Source organism: Abrus precatorius, unplaced genomic scaffold (assembly GCF_003935025.1).
Source record: "Abrus precatorius isolate BTA unplaced genomic scaffold, Abrus_2018 Scaffold6, whole genome shotgun sequence".
In the NCBI taxonomy this organism is placed as follows: domain Eukaryota; kingdom Viridiplantae; phylum Streptophyta; class Magnoliopsida; order Fabales; family Fabaceae; genus Abrus; species Abrus precatorius.
Window position 1 is genome coordinate 12,472,585 of NW_020874406.1, and position 23,832 is coordinate 12,496,416.

At 32.1% G+C, this 23,832-nt stretch overlaps 4 protein-coding genes across 5 annotated transcripts; 1 reads left to right on the forward strand and 3 right to left on the reverse strand.

Moving 5' to 3' along the window:
- Positions 1 to 1,612: 1,612 nt before the first annotated feature.
- LOC113868445 (AT-hook motif nuclear-localized protein 5) lies at positions 1,613 to 5,907 on the forward strand. Of its 2 annotated transcripts, none has more exons than XM_027504030.1 (5): positions 1,613 to 2,786; positions 3,954 to 4,021; positions 4,545 to 4,676; positions 5,016 to 5,174; positions 5,373 to 5,907. In XM_027504030.1, the coding sequence occupies exons 1-5, from the start codon at positions 2,354 to 2,356 to the stop codon at positions 5,595 to 5,597; spliced, it is 1,017 nt and encodes a 338-aa protein (XP_027359831.1). In that variant the 5' UTR covers positions 1,613 to 2,353; the 3' UTR covers positions 5,598 to 5,907. The 2 variants fall into 2 exon arrangements, with proteins under 2 accessions (XP_027359831.1, XP_027359832.1); XM_027504031.1 differs by having other exon boundaries at positions 1,651 to 2,786; positions 4,545 to 4,658; positions 5,373 to 5,746.
- Positions 5,908 to 7,906: 1,999 nt separating this feature from the next.
- On the reverse strand, positions 7,907 to 9,584 carry LOC113868447 (probable glutathione peroxidase 8). Its single transcript, XM_027504032.1, has 6 exons — positions 9,531 to 9,584; positions 9,180 to 9,256; positions 8,730 to 8,791; positions 8,350 to 8,468; positions 8,037 to 8,204; positions 7,907 to 7,939 (listed from the first exon to the last, which is right to left on the reverse strand). Exons 1-6 carry the CDS (start codon positions 9,582 to 9,584, stop codon positions 7,907 to 7,909), a joined length of 513 nt encoding a protein of 170 aa, XP_027359833.1.
- A 3,768-nt stretch (positions 9,585 to 13,352) lies between these two features.
- LOC113870189 (probable xyloglucan galactosyltransferase GT20) lies at positions 13,353 to 16,859 on the reverse strand. Its single transcript, XM_027506786.1, has one exon. It carries the CDS (start codon positions 14,994 to 14,996, stop codon positions 13,353 to 13,355), a length of 1,644 nt encoding a protein of 547 aa, XP_027362587.1. The 5' UTR covers positions 14,997 to 16,859.
- A 471-nt stretch (positions 16,860 to 17,330) lies between these two features.
- Positions 17,331 to 20,354, reverse strand: LOC113869830 (FT-interacting protein 7). Its single transcript, XM_027506323.1, has one exon. It carries the CDS (start codon positions 20,352 to 20,354, stop codon positions 17,331 to 17,333), a length of 3,024 nt encoding a protein of 1,007 aa, XP_027362124.1.
- Positions 20,355 to 23,832: the final 3,478 nt, after the last annotated feature.

The window sequence follows — 23,832 nt, forward strand, 5'->3', positions numbered from 1 at the left end:
AAAATAAATATTTTGTGTATTTTTTATGAGTAAATTTTTTTTTTTTGGGTATGATACAAAATAGTATCATCTTGTTATAATAATTACCTGCATGGTTTTGGTTCTTTTCTTATTTTACTTTTTATCTTGTAATTTAACCAATAGAATAAAGATAACTATAATTGGTCACATATTTTTGTTGTGACTATTGTGTTAAAAAGAATTGTCAATTTGATAAAATTAGTGGATTACTTTTTTTAAAAAATTAGTTAAAACTTAGAAGCGTAAAAGTTATTCAGAAGATTAAATTTAAAAATAATAAATTAAAATATTTGGCAAATAAGTTTAAATACAGAGAAAATATATAACAATTAATGAGGGAATATCAATTATAAGGTTGACAATCAATCTGTGAGGTTCACCCCCTAATCTATATTTTTTTGTACGGAGTATTGAAAATTTTAAATTTGTCTATGCAACTCCTTCTTAACCCACATTTTAAAGTGAATTAGGTGTCAGTCAAAATTTTCAAAAAATGCAATAAATATATACGATTTTTTAATATATTTTTAATTTTTAAATAATTAAATTTAATAAATATTAAAAATTACATTTTAATACTAATATAGTTAATCATTTATTTAAGTTAGAATATTTATATTTAATTTATAATATTTTTATTTACATGAATCAATCTATTAACTTAAATTACTAAGCATGTGATCAATTAATAAAGATTAAAAATTTAACTTATAATTTTAAATTTGAGTCTAAATTATCTCTATTAACTCACTTCAAAGGCAAGATAAATTGATATTTTTAAGTGACTTAGAAAATAAAATGAGTCAAATCTAACTTATTTTTACATGTGATTTTTTTATTTACTCACTTCAAAAGCTTTGGATTTTTATGTGACCTAAAAAGTAAGATTTTTTTATGTATTAAGATATTTAAAAATAATAACAAATTTTTAAAAATAAAAAATATGTATTAATAATTTTTTAAAATATAATTTTTTTAAAGTAATATAAGATTTTAAAATTTTTTCATATTTATGTATATTTTTTAATTCTATATTTTAGCATTTTAATTCTTTTATAAAAAGAGGCTATAAAAAGTAAGATGAGTTGAATCCAACTCAGTTTTTTTAGTGATTTCAATAAAACGGCCCGGTTTTGCCATTTCTAATCGGTCAACAAAAAAAATACTAATATATCTATACTGAAATCTAAATAATAAATACATTAATTTTAATAATGTATAATTTCTAAAAAAAATTAAATATATATGATTATTGTAATAATAAAATATTTATGTAATTTATTTTAAAATAAAAATATATAAATAAATTAATAAAATAATTTCACAAATACCACGAATAATTTCATAAATAAAATAAATATATAATTATTTTTCAAGAAGTGTTCCCACCGTAGGGTCACTGCCCTAACAATAAGCTGTGGAGAAGGAGATTGTGGCTGGGTTCGGTACTTTGGTAGGGTCCACACTGTCCTTTAAAATTAATATCACTATTCTCCGTTTCCATGTGTTGCTACGTTTCGTTTCAGTTCCTTTTTTTTTTAGCCATTTTTGGTCACATACTTCCATCACCTCTGCCTCACCACTCTCCACTACACATTCAATGCACATTCACCCATCCTTTTCTTTTCACACACGCGCTTACCTCACTTTAATTCAAAAGCTCTTTCTTTTAAATTAAAATAAAAATTATTTTAGTTTTCCTTCCCAACTCAAGTCCCTAGTGAAGTCCCACTCTTTGTCTTTTCTTCCCTTTTCCACCACCTACACTGCATTCTTCTGTCAAAACCCTAGATTTTCAAATCTAGGGTTTTGTTTTCTTAATGTGTTAATAACATGATTCCTCCGGAACTGCCACCTTCCTAGTTTCACTTTTCTATTTTCAATCTAAGCTTCTGGTTTTTCTACATTTTCCCTTACTCTTTCATGGTTTTTCAATGGTGATTCTGTTTGGGCCCTAAAACTGCTTCCTTTCTTTTTTTTTTTCTCTAATTTCTTTCTATTGGGTCTTCACATCTCATCTTCTTTGTGGTGTTCTTAGGTAAACAAAGCCCTTACAAAACCCTTGTTCTAGCATTCACTTGACACAATATTCGAGCTTGTTAGCTGCTGAGTTTTAGATCCCCCCTTTCTTTGGTTGATTTCGGGTTAAAAATCTAATCTTTTTGCCATTTTCAAAGGTATTTACTTTTTGACAGTAGGAGAATAGTACCTGGCTCAACCCATGTGATTGTGTGCTTTCTCAGCTAAAGGAGTTAACTCTAGTGAAAAGGATTTGGTTTGAGGAGGAAAAAATAGTGTATTTGTCGCAATTCACAACTCTCTTAGTAAATGCATGGATGGGAGAGAAGCTATGGCATTTTCTGGCGGTTCTGCTCCATATTACATGCAGCATAGGGGAGGGGTTGGAGGGTCTGGTTCTGGAGCACAGAGTGAAGGGTTCCAAGCACCCTCTGGGTTCAGAGCTTTGTCAAGTGTCAGGGGTGACTCTATAGGTTCTACATTTTCAGTAGAGCCCCAGCGTGGTAGTTTTGGTCATGGCATTAACATGGGTTCTTCTCCTGATCATGGAGTACCTTCTTCTGTAGGTCCTGTGAAAAAGAAAAGAGGGAGGCCTCGTAAGTACGGTCCTGATGGACCAGTTTCTTTGAGACTCTCTCCCATGTCTGCCACTGCTAATTCCAACCCTGCTTCAAGTACTTCTTCCCAGAAACGGCCTAGAGGGCGCCCACCTGGAAGTGGAAGGAAGCAACAGTTAGCCACTCTAGGTACATTTGTACGAGACTTTTCATTTTGTGTTGATTAATTGATTGTATATAGTAGTGGTAGGATTTAGCTCCTCAAAAGTGAAACTATCATTTCAGAGCGAAAAGTGAAGAGTTGTGATTATTCATAAGGTACCCCACAAATGTATGTTTTTTTCTTTGGGTTTGAATTTGTCAGTTTGCCTACAAGTTTTCCTATTGAAATTGTTTACTTGCTAACAAGTCTGTTCCTTTAGGAACCAAATTTGTATTGATGAAAACTTTTGGGGATCAAAGCAATACAAGTAAACCTCTCTAAAGACTAATTATATAGTTACTCTAAGAAAATTAATGGCTGGGATTATGAGAAAATCAGTGGCAGACTATGATGCTGTTAAATTTTAATTTTATAGTTATTTGGTGAGTACAAAAGTAGGTAGCTGTTTAAATTTCTGATTAACATCCAGACTTACTATAGGCTTTCCATCTTGTTGTCATTTGTAATCTACTGAACAGAAAGGTGGATGGACGTGCTTTTCATTCAAACTGTTATTTTTCTATTTCTAGATGCTTTATAGCTTGAACTGGTATTTCAATTCTTTGTTTTTCTTTTGCTTTTATTGTTTGGGTATTTTTTTTTTCCCTTTTTTTTTTGCCATTATTGTGCTCTATGTTTGTGGTCCAGGACTCCGGATTATTGGCATCTTCTTACTTAGTAAAAAATCCTGCTTGTAAAATTGCTAAACTGATCATTATTGTAATACATGGATCACCTGTTCATTTATTGGACTGGTTGAACTGAGACAATTAGTGCGTGTTTGGTTCTGTTTGTTTTGAAAATCTTTTTGTGTTTTTGCTAGCTTCCATAAATAACTGTTGAAAGACAAAAAAAAAGGTGTGTTCTCAAACATGTTCCATTATCATGATCTCTAGTATTGATCTTATGTACTGAGTACTGACTGTTATACTTGTTTAAGATTCAAATATCTAGTCTAGACTCACCCAAAAAAAATTTAGAAACCATGAAAACCTAGACACTTATTAGTTTTGCACTTTACCCTTTGCTTTCTGGTGCAATTGCTTTCTAATTATTTTGAAGGTAACTCACAGTAGTAACAGGAAATGCTATCTTTATCATTCTTATGGTATGAAGTGTGTGAACTTTTAACATGTTTGTTCTTATTTTCCTAGGTGAATGGATGAACAGTTCTGCAGGACTGGCTTTTTCACCTCATGTTATCACCGTTGGTGTTGGGGAGGTAGTTATACTCTTTCATTTTTGCTAAAGAGTAGGTTTTGATTATTTGTTTAGTTCTCTTACAGTTCATTTTCTTTTAAATCCTCAATATATAATGTTGGGCTGTATGCATCTAAACAGGATTTCACTTTAAGTATTGGTGTGTTCATTTGCAAAATTTCAAGATTTAGTGAGTCCAAAATCATTGTTTCACATCAACTTCAGAAAAAAGTGATTTTCCAAACTCAGAAAAATTGCCTTTCATGACCTGGGAAACATTTTAATAAGTTGTTCGTAGTTGACTCCATATGCCTTGTTAAGGCATCAGAAAAGTAACAATGCAGAGTAGTTTTCTTAAATCATAGAGTAATTTTATTTTACCTTTCATGACATGCAAGGCCCATGGATGATTTATATAATTAGAAACCACTGAAAGGCATGCAAGGATGGAGTTGCTTTTTATCATAATATAAGCCTTCTAGATTGTCATTTATTGTTGGTCATTGGTTTATGAGTTCCTTGAATGATAGACTTTCTTTGTTTAGGACATTGTAGGAAAGTTATTGTCATTTTCACAGCAGAGACCAAGGGCAGTATGCATCTTATCAGGAACTGGGACAGTTTCTTCAGTCACTCTGCGCCAGCCAGCTTCTACTAGCGTCAGTGTTACATATGAGGTTAAAGAACTAAAGATTACTTACCTCCACAACTAGCAATTTTAACTCTAATTATTATCTGCTCTTTATCTTCTCTATCTCCCTTCAATGTTCCAGTTAGTGATAAGTTATTAAATTGTAGCTAAGTTTTAGTTATAGTTCTGTACTGCCCCGGAAAAAGAAGTTTAATGCCTTTCATGTCAGCAATTCTGCTATTGTAGTGTGTAGAAAAGAAGCTGTTTGCAGTGGTTAACAAGTACTGTTAAAATGCTTTAGGTTGTTGGTGACCAAAATAAAAGTGCTTTAAATTGTTGGTTCTGATGATTCAATAATGAGCATTTTGTGTTTTACCTTTTGCAGGGCCGATTTCAAATATTATGTTTGTCTGGTTCTTACTTAGTTGCTGAAGATGGCGGACCTCGCAACAGAACTGGTGGCATGAGTGTTTCCCTTTCTAGTCCTGATGGTCATGTTATTGGTGGTGGTGTTGCTAGGCTTATTGCTGCGAGTCCAGTGCAGGTATATTCTTGATTGCCCTAAACTCTGTAGGATCGTTCTTATTCTTCTTGCATGCTGCATGCTCATCCATAAATGTTATGCTAGAGCCAAAGGTTAAACAACTGTAAGGTGTTTTCTATAATGATTTACATTCTTGTGCATCTTAGAATGCTCTTAGATTCAACCTCTGCAATAAAGTTGAGACTCTGGTTCCTGCAGGTTGTAGTATGCACTTTTGTTTATGGAGGCTCTAAGCCAAAAGCTAAGCAAGGGAAAGATAGTGGTTCAGAGCCTCAGAGTAGTGATAAGTTAGCTTCTCCAGCCAGTGCCCCACCTAATCAAAACTACAACTCTTCTTCTGCAGCAGGCATTTGGCCTGGATCAAGACCGGTAGATGTGAAAAGTCCACATCCACACACTGGTATTGACTTGACGCGTGGGTGAAATTTTATTCTGGAAGAGACATTGCAGTTTTGTGTATATATTATATATATATACATATCTCTTGTTGTAAATGAACCGAATTTGTGAGCATTGTGACTTGCTGTGACAAGTTCGCACTAACCTATGCTGTAACAAATGGATCATTTCAGGGTTAAGTAACAATCTTGACATATACAATGTTTTGTTGAAATGATAGGCAAATAGTCAAGATTATGCTGTGTTAACTGTTGAGCCTGAGCTTAACAAGTAATAGCACATCTACCATCTCACTTTGATTACCGCAAATATAACATTAACATTTTCAGGGCTTCACTTTCAAAGGCATTGTTCTCCACTTCCCAGCTCAAATATCTTTCCTAAACGGAGAAAATTTCAGCCTCTTGCCTTCTCGGTTCTCATTAATTTTTTTTTAATTGTTTTCAATGCATTTATACGGGAGAATGTTGGGCCTTAAAAAGAAGAAAGTAAAAGTGAAAAAAAAAAAAGAATTCTAAATTAGATGAGTGTATATGAGAAAGTTTAGGATAAGAAATGATGATATTATGGAGAATATTGGAGGGATATAAAAAAGATTGTTAAGGGAGATGAGTGGACACATGAAAAAATAAAGATGATTTGAAATAATTGTTAACAAAAGAGTATTAGAGACTTAGACGAAATTTAAAAAAGTTATTAAAAAAAGACTTGTTAATTAATCAAAATTTATTTTTTAATTATTTTCAATTGTATTGTGTGATGCATGTAACTTATTTAGTTAACTTCATTTAATTTGTACCTTTATCTATAGTTACTAGGGGTAATAATAAATCATGTACTTTAAGGGGTAATAATAAATCATGTACTTTATGACGGTTTACTATTTAGAGTACTTTATCAGAAAGTTAGACTTGCGCTTTTAACGAATCTGAGCGGTATTATTTGAAACTGATTTATCGTTATACCATCGCGTATGGTCATTGCGGAAATGATTGGCTATTCGCGACTTATCATAAAAATTGTGGGAAATGACTTGTAGAAGGTAGTGATTGCTCCCAATTATGTGTTGTTTGTTTATGCATATGCTTAAAATATTATTGTACTTTATGTATCAAACCAACGTTTTTATTTTATGCACGATACAATAATTTATTAAATACATGTTCGATTGAGGATTGAGGTAGTTGAAATTATTGATTTTTTTTTATTGTCAAATGATGATAATTATAAAATATTTATAAAAGATCATGGAACATTTGTGTTTATTTTAAATTCTTTCATTTAAACATGCTTTGAAGGTCGTTTTATTTAATAATACTATATAATTTACGTATCAACGAAAATTAACATCAGATACGGCTAATTAGTTGCATAGTACCTCTCACTCTCACGTTAGTCATTTATATGATTTTAAGGAACAAAATACTATAAAACATACCTTGGAAGTCATTTGTCTTAATTAAGAAAATATTACTATCAATTTTATTTATAAGAAACGTATAGTAATAAAAAGTAGTTATATATAATAAATTTATACTCTATTTTAAAATATTTATAATATTAAATTATCAAATTAGTTTGTTATATGTTAAAAGAATGAATGTATTAACTTTTATGGACAAAGAGTTAGCACCTCGTTGATACAAATCATACAATAATAAGAATATAAAAAAGTTTAACAATTAATACATTAAAAAGGGCATTTATTTCTTACATTTAAGACTAAAAAAAATAATAATTCTTTCTCATAAATAAGGCTAAAGATAGTACTTTCTTATCATTAATCTTATTTACCAGCATTTCATCTACATACTTAAATGGATTTACAATTATATTCTAACTCTTCTAATAAGGATAATTTTGTGAAAGAAAATTATTTTATCCCACTAATTTGTGTAACTAATAATTTTCTTAAAAAGTTTATATTAACTTAAAAGACAAAGAATAATATTTCGACAAAAAAAAAGAAGAAAATTAATAAGACAAGAAATATTATTATGATTATGGTCCAGCTTTTTTATGGTTTCATCATTTGAAACTTTCGTGTTTTATTGGTGAATGTTTATAGTTTGTACGTACTAAGCAAATAGCTCAAATATTTGCTGCAAAGTAGAGTTGCACACGACTCACGAACTGAATTCAAATACGAACTGCAAAGACATAAAGGACGAAGTCATTATACGACATAGCATTATACGTCACAATTGAAACCAGGCATCATAATCGTGTCCGTAAGTATAATTAAGCCATTATTATTTGTTTTAGCATAACCTATTAACCATGGTGCACATTGCCGAGTTGGATCCTCTGTGCTGAGTTGAATCCTTTTACCTTCAGGAAATACCTAGAAGTTGGATGATGTCACGCTGCAATACAATAAAAATTATGCCAAAAGAATTACAATTACAGCATGAAGCACATGAATTAATTTGAATAATGACATTATTATTGTGTTATGTTTGCCTCAATGCTGAGAGGAGGTGTGGTGGGGTAGTAACGACCCACCACTTGTCCATTCTTGTCAACAAGAAATTTGGCAAAGTTCCACTGAATATCATCCCCAAAAAGTCCCCATTTGCCTAATTTCAAGAATTTATACAAAGGTGCAGAATTGTCCCCATTCACTTCAATCTATCAAGAATTAAGAAGAGAGATGTGTTATACCAGTGCATGTCACGCTTCTTCAAAAAACTTTGTGCAATTATCTAAGTTCCTAGACAGTTTTGGTAAGTTTAAGTAAGCTTTTGAAGATCATTTATTTATGTGTCTGACCTACCTTATCAAAGATGGGGAATTCAGATTTGAAGCGAGTGCAGACAAACTCCACAATTTTAGCATTGCTTTCGGGTTCTTGTTCACGAAATTGGTTACATGGAAATGCCAGAATCTCCAGGCCTAATTAAGTTTTTCAAAGATAATAAGGGTAATGCATCATAATATCATTGTATTTCCATGCGGGAAAAATATCAGCAGGAAGAGAGAATGTATTTGGACAAGTTCCATCATTTAATAAAGCATCTATTAAAATTGTTGATAGGGAATCCAATAATATTTCTTCGTAGGATCTAGATGCTTATTATCCTAAGGTTATTTGACTTATGATTGTTACAGTTGGAAAATGGCAAACAAAGAATAGTAGAAGGGTCTAGTACAAACCTTCCTCTTTATACTTCTCATATAATTGATTCAGCTCTGTATAATTGGAGTTGGTCAATCCACTGTCTCAATTCCAAACAACAAATGTTAATATTCTCAACATTTATGAAAATGGGAGTGAGAATAGTTGCTGACAAGAACCGGAACTATCCCAGCTGGGAAAAAAGTTCCTCCTGAAAATTTATTAACTACAAAAAGAAGAAAGTATCAAAGGCTCTAGATTAAAGAGAATTTTAACCTCTACCCGTTGAGTAACTAAAAATAATAAGATTTTATTAGTAAAAAATAATATTAATTACATAAAAATTATAAAAGCATAATAAATTTTATTTTTTCAAAAACAACTTGTTATCTTTAAATGCTTAGGATAGTAACAAAACATTTAAATTAATAGAAGGCACAGTCAGGGGAAAAAGAAGTAATCAGTAAAAGTGAACAAGTTAAGGACACCATTTAGAAGCTACGTTGACAATGAGCAAGACTTTTCCCTTGTAAGTGGAGAGATCTACATGATCTCCCTTAGCATCCTGCAGGTGAATGGAAGGAATGCAACAGGATTTTTAGTTATTACTTATTACACATTTGTGTTCTTGCAGCATACATAAACACCTTCAAGTCAAAGCCTTAAAGCACCCAACATTTATTTATTGCATGATGTAATATAGAATCTTAAGAAAGATGGAAAAGAGGAATTCTTTCATCTCCAAAATAGGTAAAAGTCATAGTTTATTTATCCAAATAAATTCAATGATGAGTGAAAACCAGATAGGATGAAGCAACACATGAAATAAGAAGACCAACCTTGACAACAAAATCATACACGGATTTTGGATCATTGGTGGATTGGGTGGTCATGGTATGCTACTGCCCAAGATGAGAGGAGGAACTGAACTGAGAACGGAACAAATCAGCTCTTCAATTTTGAGAGTTGAACGTTGAAACATGTGACCAATAGTGATTTCACACGTGGGTGGGAATCTTGTCTGATGTGCATATGAGCATCCAAACTCAAATTCTTTATGTTAGCTGACTCAATAATTGAATCTGTTTAAATCATTATTGTGCATATTGTATTCGATTAAAAAATTAATAATATTTCTTATGCGAAAAGAAGTTAGAAATATTATTGTTATTATTCAGTCTAAAAATAGGATTTATAATTCAGTAAAATCTTTTGACAATCAAAATTATTCTAATTAAGTGTCCATATCTATTTTTCAGATATTATAAAATGATAATTAACGAAACAGGAATTGAATTTCATATATATATATATGCGCGCGGAGTTTAGTTTCTATTTTCTCAATTCATTTATTTTATTTTATTTTTAATAATAGCGTGATTTTAAAAAAAGTTGACGCGTAACAACTGTTTAATTAATCACATAATATAAGTTAAATTTTAGATATGATGTTTACATCTTAAAATTTGAAATGAAAAAATAGAGGTAGATGTAAAATATGTTAAAGCTATTTTTTTTTACCTTTTATTTTTTAAATTTATGCATTAAAAACAAATACTTTTTTAAGCAATAAATATTTTCTTAAGATTTTGTTTGTTTTAAACTTGATTTGAAGGAAAAAAGAAATTAAAAATAAGTTAAATTAAACACTATTTAAATTGATGTTTTTACTAATAATTACACCTTGTTATTTAAAATTTGATATCTTATCAAACTTAAATTACAGATTTTTTAATGGGTTAGTCCACTAAAAAAAAACAAAAAAAAAAACAATAAATAATAAAAAATATTTAATTTATAAATAATTATTTTTTAAATTTTAAAAATAAAAAATGGGTCCGACGGACTAGCTGCTCCACCTCATTATTGGTCCATATTTTAGCAGGCTAAACGAGATGTTGAGTCCAAACTACTCATCATGACCTGCTAAATTTAATGGATTAAACGAGTCGGTTTGTTGGGTCAAATCTATTTTGACAACTCTGAACTAAAACACAACTGAAAACATATAGAAGTAGTCACTAATATATATATTTTATGTTATTTTGTTTTTAAAAAATCATTGTACAGGTGCTGAAGATTCGAAAAATCACGAGAGATTTTTTGCATTTCAAAATTAAGAAAAACTTTAATTGGTATTATTCAGCAATTTAAATATGATCACCTAGACTTCTTAAGCAATGGTTGCTTCAATCTTAACATTTTAAATGTTACAGATGATGTAGCATACATTTAATACTTCATTTCATAACAATAAATGTGTTGCTCCAGTAATCCTTGACAATTTCTCAAAATTCACAATATATAGACGCATTTCGTGCACGAACAAGCAGAAAACAGTAGTGTCCGGCTTGATAGTTTCATGCACATTCCCATCCTTATCAACAAGGAATTTGGAGAAGTTGTTCCATTTGATATTGTCCCCCAAAGAGTCCACCCTTGCTTGATATCAGAAACTTGAGCAGCAATGTCACCATTCACATTCACCTATATTAAAATCATGTGAACATGATTTCAGTAAATTACAAAAAAAAAGATTAAAAAAGATTAAAATGAACTTTCATATTTCTACGTAAAATAAGTTACTTAAATTCAAATTCTTTTAACACATTTAAATTCAACTTATTGAAGTAATTATAGACTCAAATTCATGTAAAAGTTTACTAAAACTTAGAACTTACCAGTAGCATCCTGCAAACAAGCGTAATCAATTATATTCAATGTGAATTTGTATACTCTCATCCAAGGGATGATACGTGTAAGCAAATTATGTCATTGCGTAGGGATGAAGGTTTGACACAACTAATTAATGTTCACAGAACTAATTAAAGCCAAATTAACAAACCCAATTAGGGATGAAGGTTTGACAGAATATGAGAATTTATTCCGTAGGGCAGAAAAGGACGTTCATATGATTACAACAGGACGATCAATGGGATGTTTAGAACAATTTATGTCATTTTTTAAAAAAAATTTTGAACTTCAATTTTTCATATTATTGATTAATTAAAACATACAGTAATTTTTTTTAAAAAATTAGTTATTATAAAATTTAATTATTTTTATTCATACAATAATTTATGATTAAATGGTAATATAATATATTTTATATTATTAATACTTTCTAATTAAAATTTTTCAAAATTTGTTAAAATAAATTTTAAATTATTTTAGAGTTTAATTTAAATACACTTACACTACACTTTCATCCGATCATGACTTACCATATCAACAAAAAATGTTAGATTTTGTAATTATTAACATAAAAATAATATTTATAGTGTATTTCAATTAATTGATACTGTAAAAAAATTTACACTAACATTGCATCAAACTTAAACTCTTTATTTTAAATTAAATATATATTATAAACTCTTGTACAATAAATTTTTCAACTTAATTAAACTATTTATTCAACCATCCAAAAAACAACACTTTGTTCACTTTTCATATCAAAGTATTTGACTATCATTTTTAATGCTCTTTTGGACATGCAAATTGCCATGTAGAGGATTGATCCCAATTCGTTGGCAGCTAAAGGTTTTTGTTTTTTTTGTTTTTTACTGTTGAGAAACCCTATTTTTTCAATTCTAACATAAAAAATGCTAATAATATATTTTTTAAATACACTATTCAACATATTTTTTATTGATTATTTTTTTTTAAAAAATGAAATGATTTTTAAATATCAATCAATTCATAAAACATGCATTTTGACTTTTTAAAAAATAAATAAGTCATATGAAATGTGTTAAAAAGTGTCCAAATAGTACAGTATACTATTAGTATTTTTCTTATAACATCAGAGACTACTTAAATGAAGTTCTTTTAATAGTAACAATACTTTGAATAAGCAACAATTGTTTTTGTAACTGCATAAACGTTGATGGAATATAAAGATGTAGAATATTTTGTGAGGTTTATTTGATAGAGTCACTCTATAAAAAAAAATAATAACTTAAATTGTATAAAGTTAAATGCAATGATTCATTCTAAACTTTATATGAAAATTATAAAATAAAAAGTAATAATTTTGTTAAATTATGACCCATTTTAAGTAGAGTTCTAAAGAAATCTGTGTAAAAAATACAAATAAGTATAAAAAATAAATATTTTTTTATAAGTTAAAAACAATTATACTTCTTATTTTTTAAGAAGTTCTGATAAACTTTTATATTTTTTTCTAAAATTTCAAAAGATAAATTATTTTTAATGTATAACGGAAATTTTATTTACTTTTTATACTAATCTTTTTTTTTAAATCAAAACTTGTTTAAAAGTTGAACTAAATTGGACCTATTGGAGATGCTCTAAAGTATCTACTGCCAATTCATCGGTGATAATATACTAACCTTCTCTGAACTAGGTAAACCCATACAACACTTGTCACTTCAAAAAACTTCCTGATCGTAGTTTATAAAAAGGAGAAACAGATAAACTAGTAATAAATTAAGCGAGAATAATTTAGATACATCATGTCTACATCATGTCAATGAACAAGAAAAATAATTTAACATTTTCACACCTTATTATTAATGAAAGATGATTTCAAGTATTGTTAGTAAGTAATTGTGAAAAGAGCAGCAAGTGAAAAAATTAATAAAAAGAAAATCAGAAGTTAAGAACACTGCATAGTGTGTTGAAAGTATCCAACAAAAAAATCAATCCTTATATGCTTCATTTAATCTGCTAACCCTCTCAAGCAGATTATTCACAGTGATAGAAAATGCATCCTGAAACTTGTCAAACTCAGCGTTGTAATCTCCATATACCAAGCCAGGCAATAGTTCATATATAATATACCTCCTCATATTTTCCCTCTCTCTTGATGAAATATTGCTTAGCCTCTCCACTACGTTTACATTCATTTGTATCACCTCTCTTTTGTCCATAAACACAGAGTACTTATCATGGTCTTGAGGTAAATGCCAGGGATATTGGTAGTAAGCTGTAAAAGGGTCAAAAAGAACTGGGATGCAACCTGATATGAGTGAATCAAAAACAGATTTTCTTGTTGGGCTATCCCCTGGAGGCTGCAAACAGAACTCAGACTCCACAAAAAGTCCTATAATTGATTCTGCCTCATCACATTTGACAGAACTGCAATTCAGAAACTGGCATTTGCCATTACCCAATGAAGTGCATTGGTCAATTATTATTGACCTTATGTTGTCTTCTGCATCAGCTCGAGCTGCCCCAGCAAAACTAACAAGGTTTTTGCGATTTGATCTAATGATTTTCATTTGCCAAGCTATTATATCATTGTCTGAATGAGGGTGGAAATGAGTTGGATGAGGAATTCCAATGTCATTCACGTGCCAAGGTTGGCGTTCGATCAAGAGCTTAATGGGTTTTTGCATTTTCTCATACTCTAATAATCTAGTACCCCAAGGAGATTCACTAGTTCTCCGAAAATCCCATGAAATCTTTCCCAACACAAACACATGATCCTTACCTGAACTCCTTTTCCATGGTCCTTGTCTCTCAAGCCACTTCACCAATTCCAAAGCCAAACTGTCCTTGACATCATTTGACACATTCTTGAAATGCCATCGCAAGATATCCAAACCACCATAGAATGGGACATAGAAGAGCTTTGCATCATTTTCATCATAAACCCTGCATGGATGCTTCAAGACCCTCGAATGAAATATGAGTTCGAGTGAGTACTGATGAGTTCGATACCATCCTTTACCAAGCTTGGTTATTGGCTCTCCCAACCCCTCGTTACTGAAATAGCTGCAGAAATCTTGCCATGGAACCATGTCGTGGCATTGACCCACCAAGTCCTTGTTAAACTTGAATGGCAAATCATACACATATATTCCTTGACCAGCACAAGTTGCATAGTTTTTATCTGACCTCCATGATCGATGAATCTGCAACTGTTCCTCAACGACCTTAACAGCATTTGCAACCTCTTTATCTCTATCATTGTTATCTACTCTTCTTGTAACCATATATGGGGTGCCTTGAACTTTACTAGGCTCAGTTACATTGTTACCCTCAATTCCAGGAGTAATAGAGCTATTATTGTTTGTTGAAGTTGGGATTTCAAAGGAGGGGTGAGTACCTGCAGATAGACAATAGAGGCTATTGAGCTTTCTCGTGGAAAAGCAAACATGAATGATGTTTCCTGATATAATGGTGGAGAAGGAAGACCACATGTAGATAAGGATTATAAGGAAGACTAGAGCAGAAACTCGACTGAAAAAGTTGTATAGGATTGTAAAGCCAAAGTAAGATTTTCTAGCGTCTAGTTTTCTAGATGATTTCAATCTTTTTCTGGATATAGACACAGCCATTTTGTGGGTGATAATAGTTTGAGGAATGAGGATCCATTACTTCTGAACTTTATATAGTAGAGGGAAAATTAATCATCATTTTCTCACCTAATACTTTATCATGCAAGCACGTGGCAATTTTCCTTGATTAAATAATAATATGCACGTCGAGATGTGCATTGGGAAACATATTGTAATATTTTAGTGGTTGATATTCATAATGCAATTAACATTCATCCTCTCCATGATGGGGTCAACAATCACCTCTTCATAAATCAGGATCATGTACAAAACTTGTAAAAGTTATCTACAAAGCATTCAAAGAGATCACCATGTGGCAGCGATACTTTTTCAGCTCTAAGTTAGTCTCTCTCAAAGCTAACTGTATGTTAAAAGAGCAACTAAAAGTATCAGATTAGATTGAGCAATGAGAAGGAATAGATCAGAGACAAGAAGAAAAGATTTCAGGGGATTTTCAGAACTAATTGAATTACACACATGTTACACAAGTTTAATGGATATTGTAGCTGAATTAGAACTAATGTCAACAGCTTACTAAATCAGTTTCAAAGCCAGTTACAATACAAATAGTATTAGTAGAATATTTTAATTTTTGAATCAACATTTATTTTTTTCCATAAATTATATGTGAATTCTGTTAAATATAGAATTTCAGGTTTTTAAATAGGATTAACATATACGTTATTCGTATTTTTAATATGTGTAAAAAGCATGTAAACAAATTAATAAATATTATGTTTTAAAAATTTATAGCATTTAATAATATCAATGCATTGAATTATATTAAATTATATAGTTTTTAATAAAAAAAATCATTACTCCTTCAAGTCTTTTTTGTTAGAACCTTTTGATTAAATCACGTGTATTGAGAAAAATTATTGAAAGAGGTTAGTATAGTAATTTTCACAAAATTAATTACAGCATCTAATTTACTTCTAATTAAAGTCAAATTCTAGTATTATATTAACTGTTAAGAATTTAGAAAAGTTCAACAATAAAAGATAAACATGTGAAAAAATAATAAATATTCCTAAAACTTTAGAGTGTCTTATACTATATTAAAGACAAAAAAGATTTTTAAAAATTCTTATATAAAAAAAACAGAATATATACCCTACCAAATGGATGGTTGTGTACGTATAATCACTTTGAATATTGTGTTGATTTCTGTCTGCATTGGTCTATCCTAAACAGTAAAAAACAGCGACAAAATGCTTTTTATTTTTTCCGACACTTTAACATAAGTTGACGCTTTGGTTATGAATCTTTATAAATAAAGATTATAAATAAAGGGGTATCACTTCACTCGTTCAAGTTATTTTCCCATTTAAAATTTACGGTGTTACTTCGTATATATTTTTCTAAATATTCACTAATGTATTGGAAAAGTCGGCATATCTAGTTTTATATCAAATCTATCTTACGAAATCCTATAATTGTCAAAGCAATTGTTAGAATATCATATATGCAAGCACGTAGGAGTTTTGCCTTGAATAGTAGTAATGTGCACGTCGTGATGTGTATTAATTATGTGTTTGTTGTGCGGTCATGCTCCCAGATACTACAATATGATTGCAGATACTTTAGTGGTTGACATTCATTTATAATATGATTAAAGTTCATCCTCTCAGAGAGGTGGAACCTGATCACTGTTTGATTTTCTGAAAAGTCAAAGCATTGTTGATCGCCGTTGTCCTCTTATCGATCTTTTTTCTTAATCGTGAAAAAGGAATTAACTTAAAACGAAACAGGTTTTCAACATAATAGGGTGATAAAAATCATAGTCTAGAATTAGATTTCCCCAAATCTGTATTGGTTAAGATCTTGAAACTTGCAGAAAATCTACCTCATTTTTTCTTCACTCTAATTGACAAAAAAAAAAAAAAAATACAGAAAATCAAGCTGGATATACTACTAGGCCATTTAGCCATTTTGATGAATCTCTGAGGAGAGAGAAAAAAATAAAATCTTTTAAATGTGTATCACTCTTAACTCATTTTTATAAAATAAAATAAAAAATTATATGCAAAACACATTTTAGACGTCTGTCTGACTTCTTGGCTTGCAGTTGCCAAGGAACTCGGTGAGAACATTACAAGAAAGCTAGTCAAAAGGGTCTGTTTTAATTTGGGTTATTGAGGAAGTCAAGGACCAAGAAAGACATTAGAAGATAATTATATTCCAAGTCTAGTGATTTGCAGCTAAGCTAAGCAATTCACAGACAAATTAGAAATCCTCCTGAGCTTGAGCATGCTAGAAATTACACAACAAATACGAGATAGGATAATAAAAAAGGAGAAAAGGTGGTAATGAAACATCACTTACACTAGTACACTACAACATACTGTCTGTTCTTGCAGGCAGGCGACGGAAAAAATTGATTGGGGCAGATGGGAGCCTGTGGCGAAATCTTGGATGTCTCATGATGTAGAAGCCTGCCAAACCAGCCACAGCTTGAAGAGGAGTAACATACAATACCAATGCAGATAGGAGACAAGATGTAATGAAGATAGCTGTAGCACGTGGATCTCTCCAGCTTAACAATGCTTGAATCCTCTCTCCCTGGCTCGCCAAATCACCTACCACTGTTTGAATTCTTCCAGCCACACTCCTTAAACGGTCATATCTCATTCTCACGAGGTCTGGGCTTCGGTTTGTGGGGAAAGTGTCAAACTCTTCATCTAACTCATCTGGATGCACTGCTTCAGCTTGTGAGATTCTTGTGTTCATGTGAGGAGGGTATCTGGGTCGGTATCTGAAGTTCCATACTCCTATCAAAAACATGTAGAGAAAAATAGTGGGCAAAATCAATTCTGGAAAGCAAACAAGTATGAGGAAGAGCACATGAACCAGCACTGTTGTAATCGGATTCCTCCAGATGCAGATATCACCCAACCACTTCCCAACTGCAAATACTCCAGAGAGCACTGTCATCAGCCGGAAGAAATTCGCCTTGCTTCGCCGCATGCTCCACAGGTGAGAGTCCACATCTGACATGTATTCCACCACTTCCTTACGAAGTGGTGGCTCTGCTCGGCCAAGTCGTGCAGCCACTATGTTCACTGCTTGGTAACGTAGCATGTCAAGTTGCATGACAGAGAAAGGCCTTACGTAGTGCATTTTTGGTAGCAGTGGTCGTGAGTATAGATAAAGCATGTTTGCAAAAGAAGTGCATGAAAACCGTATTGCTAAGTGAAGTTCACCCATCTTCTTAACACCAGTTGGGTGAAGAACCAGTAATGGATACGAGTGAGTGTAAATCCTGCCTGTTTCCAGAGTTGAGATGCGAATTCTGACCTTCCCAATTTTCAAGTCCTTTGAAGCATTACCCTTTTCCCCGATCTGGCTGTTGTCAAAGACACCTACTGTAAGAACTGTGGCTTGATCAAAAACCTCCCAAGTGTATTGCTCATTGTATTTTGGAGACATATTATCAACAATTGTCCTAGTTCTGACCCATTTATGACCATATTTTGCTACACAGTATGTATCAGATGTGCCCCTACCATCCCTTGTTTTCATTGGGTGAAGTCCTACAGCGTTCAGCACTCCGAGTTCTAAAACACCAATTGGTGGCTTCCACAGCTGCTTTGCTGTGGGGCGGAGATCACTGCTGTAATGTGTTGACTCATCAAGAACATGATATCCTCCATCAAGACATAGACGGAGCTGAATTCTACTTGAGAACTTTTCTTTCTTCAACTGATCAACATCCACAGCAACTGGCTTTTCCAGGTTGAACCATCGAGAATGAATGATTCTATCATCCGCACGCCTCTCCACAGAGTTCAGTGGTATGATGATCCTCCCAATGATCTCATCTTTTCCAGGACTAACCCGATCTTCAACTGAAATTATTAAATGATCTTCAAAAGGTTCTGCAGCAACAAACAAAAGATCCTCATTCCACAGGGCACTTAGAGTTCTGGCTGGAATTGTTTTTGTCTTCAGCACTTGGTTTCCTATCTGCACCTTGACATACACATCAGGAAAGCGATTTTTCTCTGTAGGAACCAAGTCTTGTGCCTCCACAACGTTGATACGCACATACCATAACCTTGGAGCATGATATACCTTTGAACGCATAACTGCAGAGATAGCAGGCGTGCTGTCAACAGGTATGGCCGCATCTGAATGCCATGCATCAGAAAAAGCCTCATCTGCTTGAGTACCAATCCAGACAGCAAGCATCAATTCACCTTTAATCTTCTCCCCTTTCTTATCCTCAAGGCGGTACCACTCTGGTGCTAAAGGACTATCAGGCGGTACTCTCAAGGGAACCTCATTGATGTCAAACCTCACAATGCCTACAAAATCATCTTTGATGAGATCCTTGTCCTTTATCACAACTTCTAGTACAGATGCTTGCATCCGGTCCTTTGAAAAGGCAAACACCTGGTGCCACTCAGGACTCTGGTTCTTATCAAAGTGTTTAGTAATACCTTTGTAATTTCCAATTCTCACCTCAACAAATGGATCAAGACTCCCAGTAACATCCATAGCAGGAAGCTCACGAGCCTTGACAACTCTAACATACAGAAAATACATCCTTTCCACAAGATCATATGTACTTGCAGTTTTGTCTTTATGAATAACGCGACCCCCAACAACTCTTCCCCCACCAAGAAATGGGCTTGTTTCTTTAAGTGCAAAATCAACTGGTTGTACTGATGTAGCAGAGTGCATGCGTACTAGCTTCATAGGCTGTGGTTCAGATTTCATTTCATCAGCTTCATACTTTGTTACATAATGAGTATCTGCAAAGCCAGAGGATTGGTGTTGGTGCCGGTGGTGGTTTGTGTTAGGAAGATGATGAAATGTGTGTCGTGACTGAACCTTTTCACTAGGCAAAGTGTTCGTCATTGCCTTCGCAGGTGCTTGAACTTCTGCATGTGTTAAGCTAGGATTATCTGTCGGTATCGACTCAACAGCACGAATTGGAATTGAGGATTTTATGGTTGGGTCATCAGTAACGTAAACTTTAAGGCCAATCTCTCCTCTCACACGAGAGAAAATACCACGCTTTTCCAATGGATAGTGCAAGACAACTGCATCAGGGTAGGGAACAAAAGAAGTCCCAGTAAGGCTAACCTTGCCAAGAAATGAAGTGGAGTTAGTAGCTTTGGCATGGCTGTGGACATAGACATCAAGAGTGAGATAGTGAAGATTGGAAGGATCAGATATATTGAAGTAGAAGCTCTCATTCCAAACCGGGTTAAGATCCCTCTCTTTGATGGTCGTGCGGAACTTTTGGCCATCAAAGTAAATTTCTACAAAGGCACTGGATGAACCTTGTCCATCTTTTGGCAATAGATTGTGAGCACTAACCACGTCTACCCCTAGCTTGAAGTTGTTCATAATTGAATGCGGCAGTCAGTTTCTATTTCCAAAAGAGATTTTTATGATAACTGCACGAGAATTGTGGATACCTACAGAGAGAGGAATAAGTAAGTTATGAGACAACTGAAATTTCTAGCGAAATGACAAAGTTGCTTGACTATGGTCCAGGGTAAACTTTTAGAGAAGTCAGAGAAGACTAGATGCGTATTTATGTATAATTTGCATTTACTTATATAATAAAACATCTAAATATGTGATAATTAGATTTGGCCTCAGACCAAGAATGCAACGAATGAAGCTAATACTATACAATCCAGGGTTATCCATACGGAAAGGGAAAACTACAACATTGATCAACAACTAGCCACAAGGGAGGGCCAATTTCATAATGAACATAATAGATTGAAGAATAAAAAACCATCAATCAAAAAGACTTGTGAAACTGCAAGTATGTATGTATTACTGTTAATTCACTTCTCATAGTATATGATAATAAATCCATTCAAATTCACACTAACTTTCAGATGAAGACAATGAAGACTGATATGAACTTAACAATTTTCCAGATTGTCCAAGTAAAAAGCGTGTAGCGGGGCTAACATACTGTCTTCGTTTTATATCACACTTTGTTAGCCATGACATAATTGAAGAATCTTGTGTTGGCTCCACAGCACAGTCCAGCTAAAAACAAGCAACGGGAAGAAGAATTTTAAATAAAGTACAGGGCAAGCACTGAAACTGAATCTTGTGATGTATGATAGTAGATTTATTTAGGGGGAGGGGCAATGCAATAGACAATAGCTACAGTTTCACAAAACGAATCCAAAAAATATATTTGATGAGTGAAAAAAACACGTTCTAATAGAAACCAAAATACCAAGTTATAAAACCAATACACTTAAACTATCACCTTGGAGAGGAGAATTGCAGGGTGAGCAATAGATCAATACAAAGCCCCTAGGAGAATTGGTGAGTACCAAAATCTAAACAAATTGATGGCCTCAGCAAAATGGGGTCAACATAAATCGAGCTCATGTGTACAACTATTTATCTACACGCATTAAAGAAATAAGCATGTGGCACTGAATACTTTTTCAGCTCCAAGTTAGTGATCCATTAAACCCGGCACACACACATGATCTTTGCACGATACTTTCCAAGAAAAAAAAAATAGAAAACTTACAGTGGCAGAAAGTTAAAAAAAAAAGAGAGTGATAAAAAGTTTAAACTCAAAAGTCAAAACCATATATTCTGAGTTTGGCGACACACTAACAGTCTCAGTCAAAGCTAAAAGTATAGGAAGAAAAGGATCGAACCTGAATCTCATTAACCTGGAACTTGCAAGTCGTTTATAGTATTTTGCTGTTACTAACAACAAAAAAGAGAGGGAAATATCAAACGAGTGGTATGGTTGAGGTATGGAGTATGAAATGGTGGTGCTTAAGTTAGGAAAAGCTCATTTATTGAAGAGGCAAAAAAAGCATGGTAGAAGGCACAGAGAGAAGCAGAGCAGGTTTTGTGGCAAGTGGTTGAAGCTTAGCTTAGAAATAGAAAGAAAGGGTGTTGAGTGGGGAGTGGTGACCACAATGCCATTAGTGTTCACTGAATGGTGAATGGCAAGGATACAGACACTGTCTCCAATGTTTGGTGCAAAAGACAGAGGCTCCTCCCCATGCTTCAGTTTCTGACTAGTCCTTTCTGTTTTTTCTAGCCTCCTTTCTCGTAATTCCACCATGCGCCCCACTTCACCTCGTATTTATATAACATAAATGTGATATTTTCTGTAAAAAATTTTCACCTTTTTAACTTCATAACCAATGCACAATGGTTTAGTAAACAAAATCAACTACGATGATGGTAGTTTATATAATTCAATATATGTATCATAATTTTTTAATTTATAAATAACAATAATAATATTTTTATTAGTCTTAATTTTTAATTATTGAAAAATAATATTTATTGTATTTTTATTTTCTTAATATAATAAACATAATTTTAATCTTAATTTGAAGAGTTGAAGATAGTTTTTTTAATAATAATAATGATATATGCGCTAGCCTGAGTTGGAGCTTTTTTTTATTTGGCGTGTAAGTGCAGGCTTTAATTGGAGCATGGTGTTACATTTTGCCAAAGTCATGGGCTCCAATCCATTGACTTTGAAATGGCATTGCTTTTATTTAATTCGGCCATTAATGCCATAATTTCCGATGCACATTGGGTCTGGCCGTAGGGACAAAAAAAGGCCATAAAAAAATATGGGACGGGGAGGAGGTTTCTTAGTTTTCCATAGTCTTCCTGCAGGTTTCAGCATTAGGGTAACTTTATGGACGTTCATGCTAGATTACGGCTTAATGAAATTTTTAATACTTCTTTAATAACTATTTACTATAATAAAATAAAAAATATATTTTTTTTGGGGCAAATTTTTGCTATATCAGATTGTGTTTTGTATTTTATTCAGATAAAATTATTTTTTTATTTTTAATTTATCAAATTAATTACTATAATAAAATAAATAAATACATATTTTTTGTTTGGGGTAAATTCTTACCATATCAGCCTGTGTTTTGTATTTCATTCAAACAAAATTATATTTTTTATTTTTAATTTATTAAATTCATCTAAATAAGAGATGAAACTCTCTAAAATGTGACACATGTCAATAGTTTCATACGAGATAAAAAAGTCATGTAGAAAATATTTTGTCAAATTTGTAGACAAAAAAGGTAAATTCATCTTTTATTTAGATGAAACTCTAGGATTCGACACGTATTAAAATCATGATAATTTTGTCTTCATTTGAGACAAAACTCGTAGATGCTAACATGTGTATAAATTTTGTTAATTTAGTCATAATTTGGGACGAAACTAATGGGATGATATACTCGTCAAGAAGTAATAAATAATTTTTAAATTAAGTTTCTAAATTATCGTCTCATAAAGATTATTTTTCAATTACTAAAAATTTTCTAATTAAATTGTGTGAGCTTAAAGGATATGAGATTAATTTTAAAACAAAAATTTATAAAATCAATTATAAAATTAAAAACAAGGAATACAATGCATGTATTGGTTGAACTTATCGGAGAGAAACATACAACATATGAATTTTCTCATTCAATCCTTTATGTTATTTTTTTGTTTAATTCTAAGTTTGATTTCTTTGTGATTACCAATTATTCATATAATTACTATCAATACCCAATGGTAATGTAATATTAATATTCTTTTCTCTAAACTAACATCCACAATGGTCATGCAAGATATTAATTCGAGATAGCATAAAACACTTATGAACTTGTTAATTTAATAACGATTGGAAGAAAAAGATTAGTTTAGTCCACCTAATCATTTGTCTCATTTTATCCTGTAGATCCATTAACTACTCAAGGTACGGTCGCTTGACAATATAATTAATTAGAATTATATAATTATGCACAATAGGATAAATACTAATCACATACAGAAATTAAACACAAATTCAAACTTCAAA

What these genes read in the sequence shown, in the direction of transcription:
- LOC113868445 (XM_027504030.1), top strand. Translation starts at nt 2,354, where the DNA reads ATGGATGGGAGAGAAGCTATGGCATTTTCTGGCGGTTCTGCTCCATAT. An exon ending in TCACCGTTGGTGTTGGGGAG is followed by an intron (nt 4,022 to 4,544) that starts GTAGTTATACTC and finishes TTCTTTGTTTAG; the next exon opens with GACATTGTAGGAAAGTTATT. An exon ending in GCGTCAGTGTTACATATGAG is followed by an intron (nt 4,677 to 5,015) that starts GTTAAAGAACTA and finishes TACCTTTTGCAG; the next exon opens with GGCCGATTTCAAATATTATG.
- LOC113868447 (XM_027504032.1), bottom strand. Translation starts at nt 9,584, where the DNA reads ATGACCACCCAATCCACCAATGATCCAAAATCCGTGTATGATTTTGTT. An exon ending in TGTATGATTTTGTTGTCAAG is followed by an intron (nt 9,257 to 9,530) that starts GTTGGTCTTCTT and finishes ATTCACCTGCAG; the next exon opens with GATGCTAAGGGAGATCATGT. An exon ending in TGAGAAGTATAAAGAGGAAG is followed by an intron (nt 8,469 to 8,729) that starts GTTTGTACTAGA and finishes AAACTTAATTAG; the next exon opens with GCCTGGAGATTCTGGCATTT.
- LOC113870189 (XM_027506786.1), bottom strand. Translation starts at nt 14,996, where the DNA reads ATGGCTGTGTCTATATCCAGAAAAAGATTGAAATCATCTAGAAAACTA.
- LOC113869830 (XM_027506323.1), bottom strand. Translation starts at nt 20,354, where the DNA reads ATGAACAACTTCAAGCTAGGGGTAGACGTGGTTAGTGCTCACAATCTA.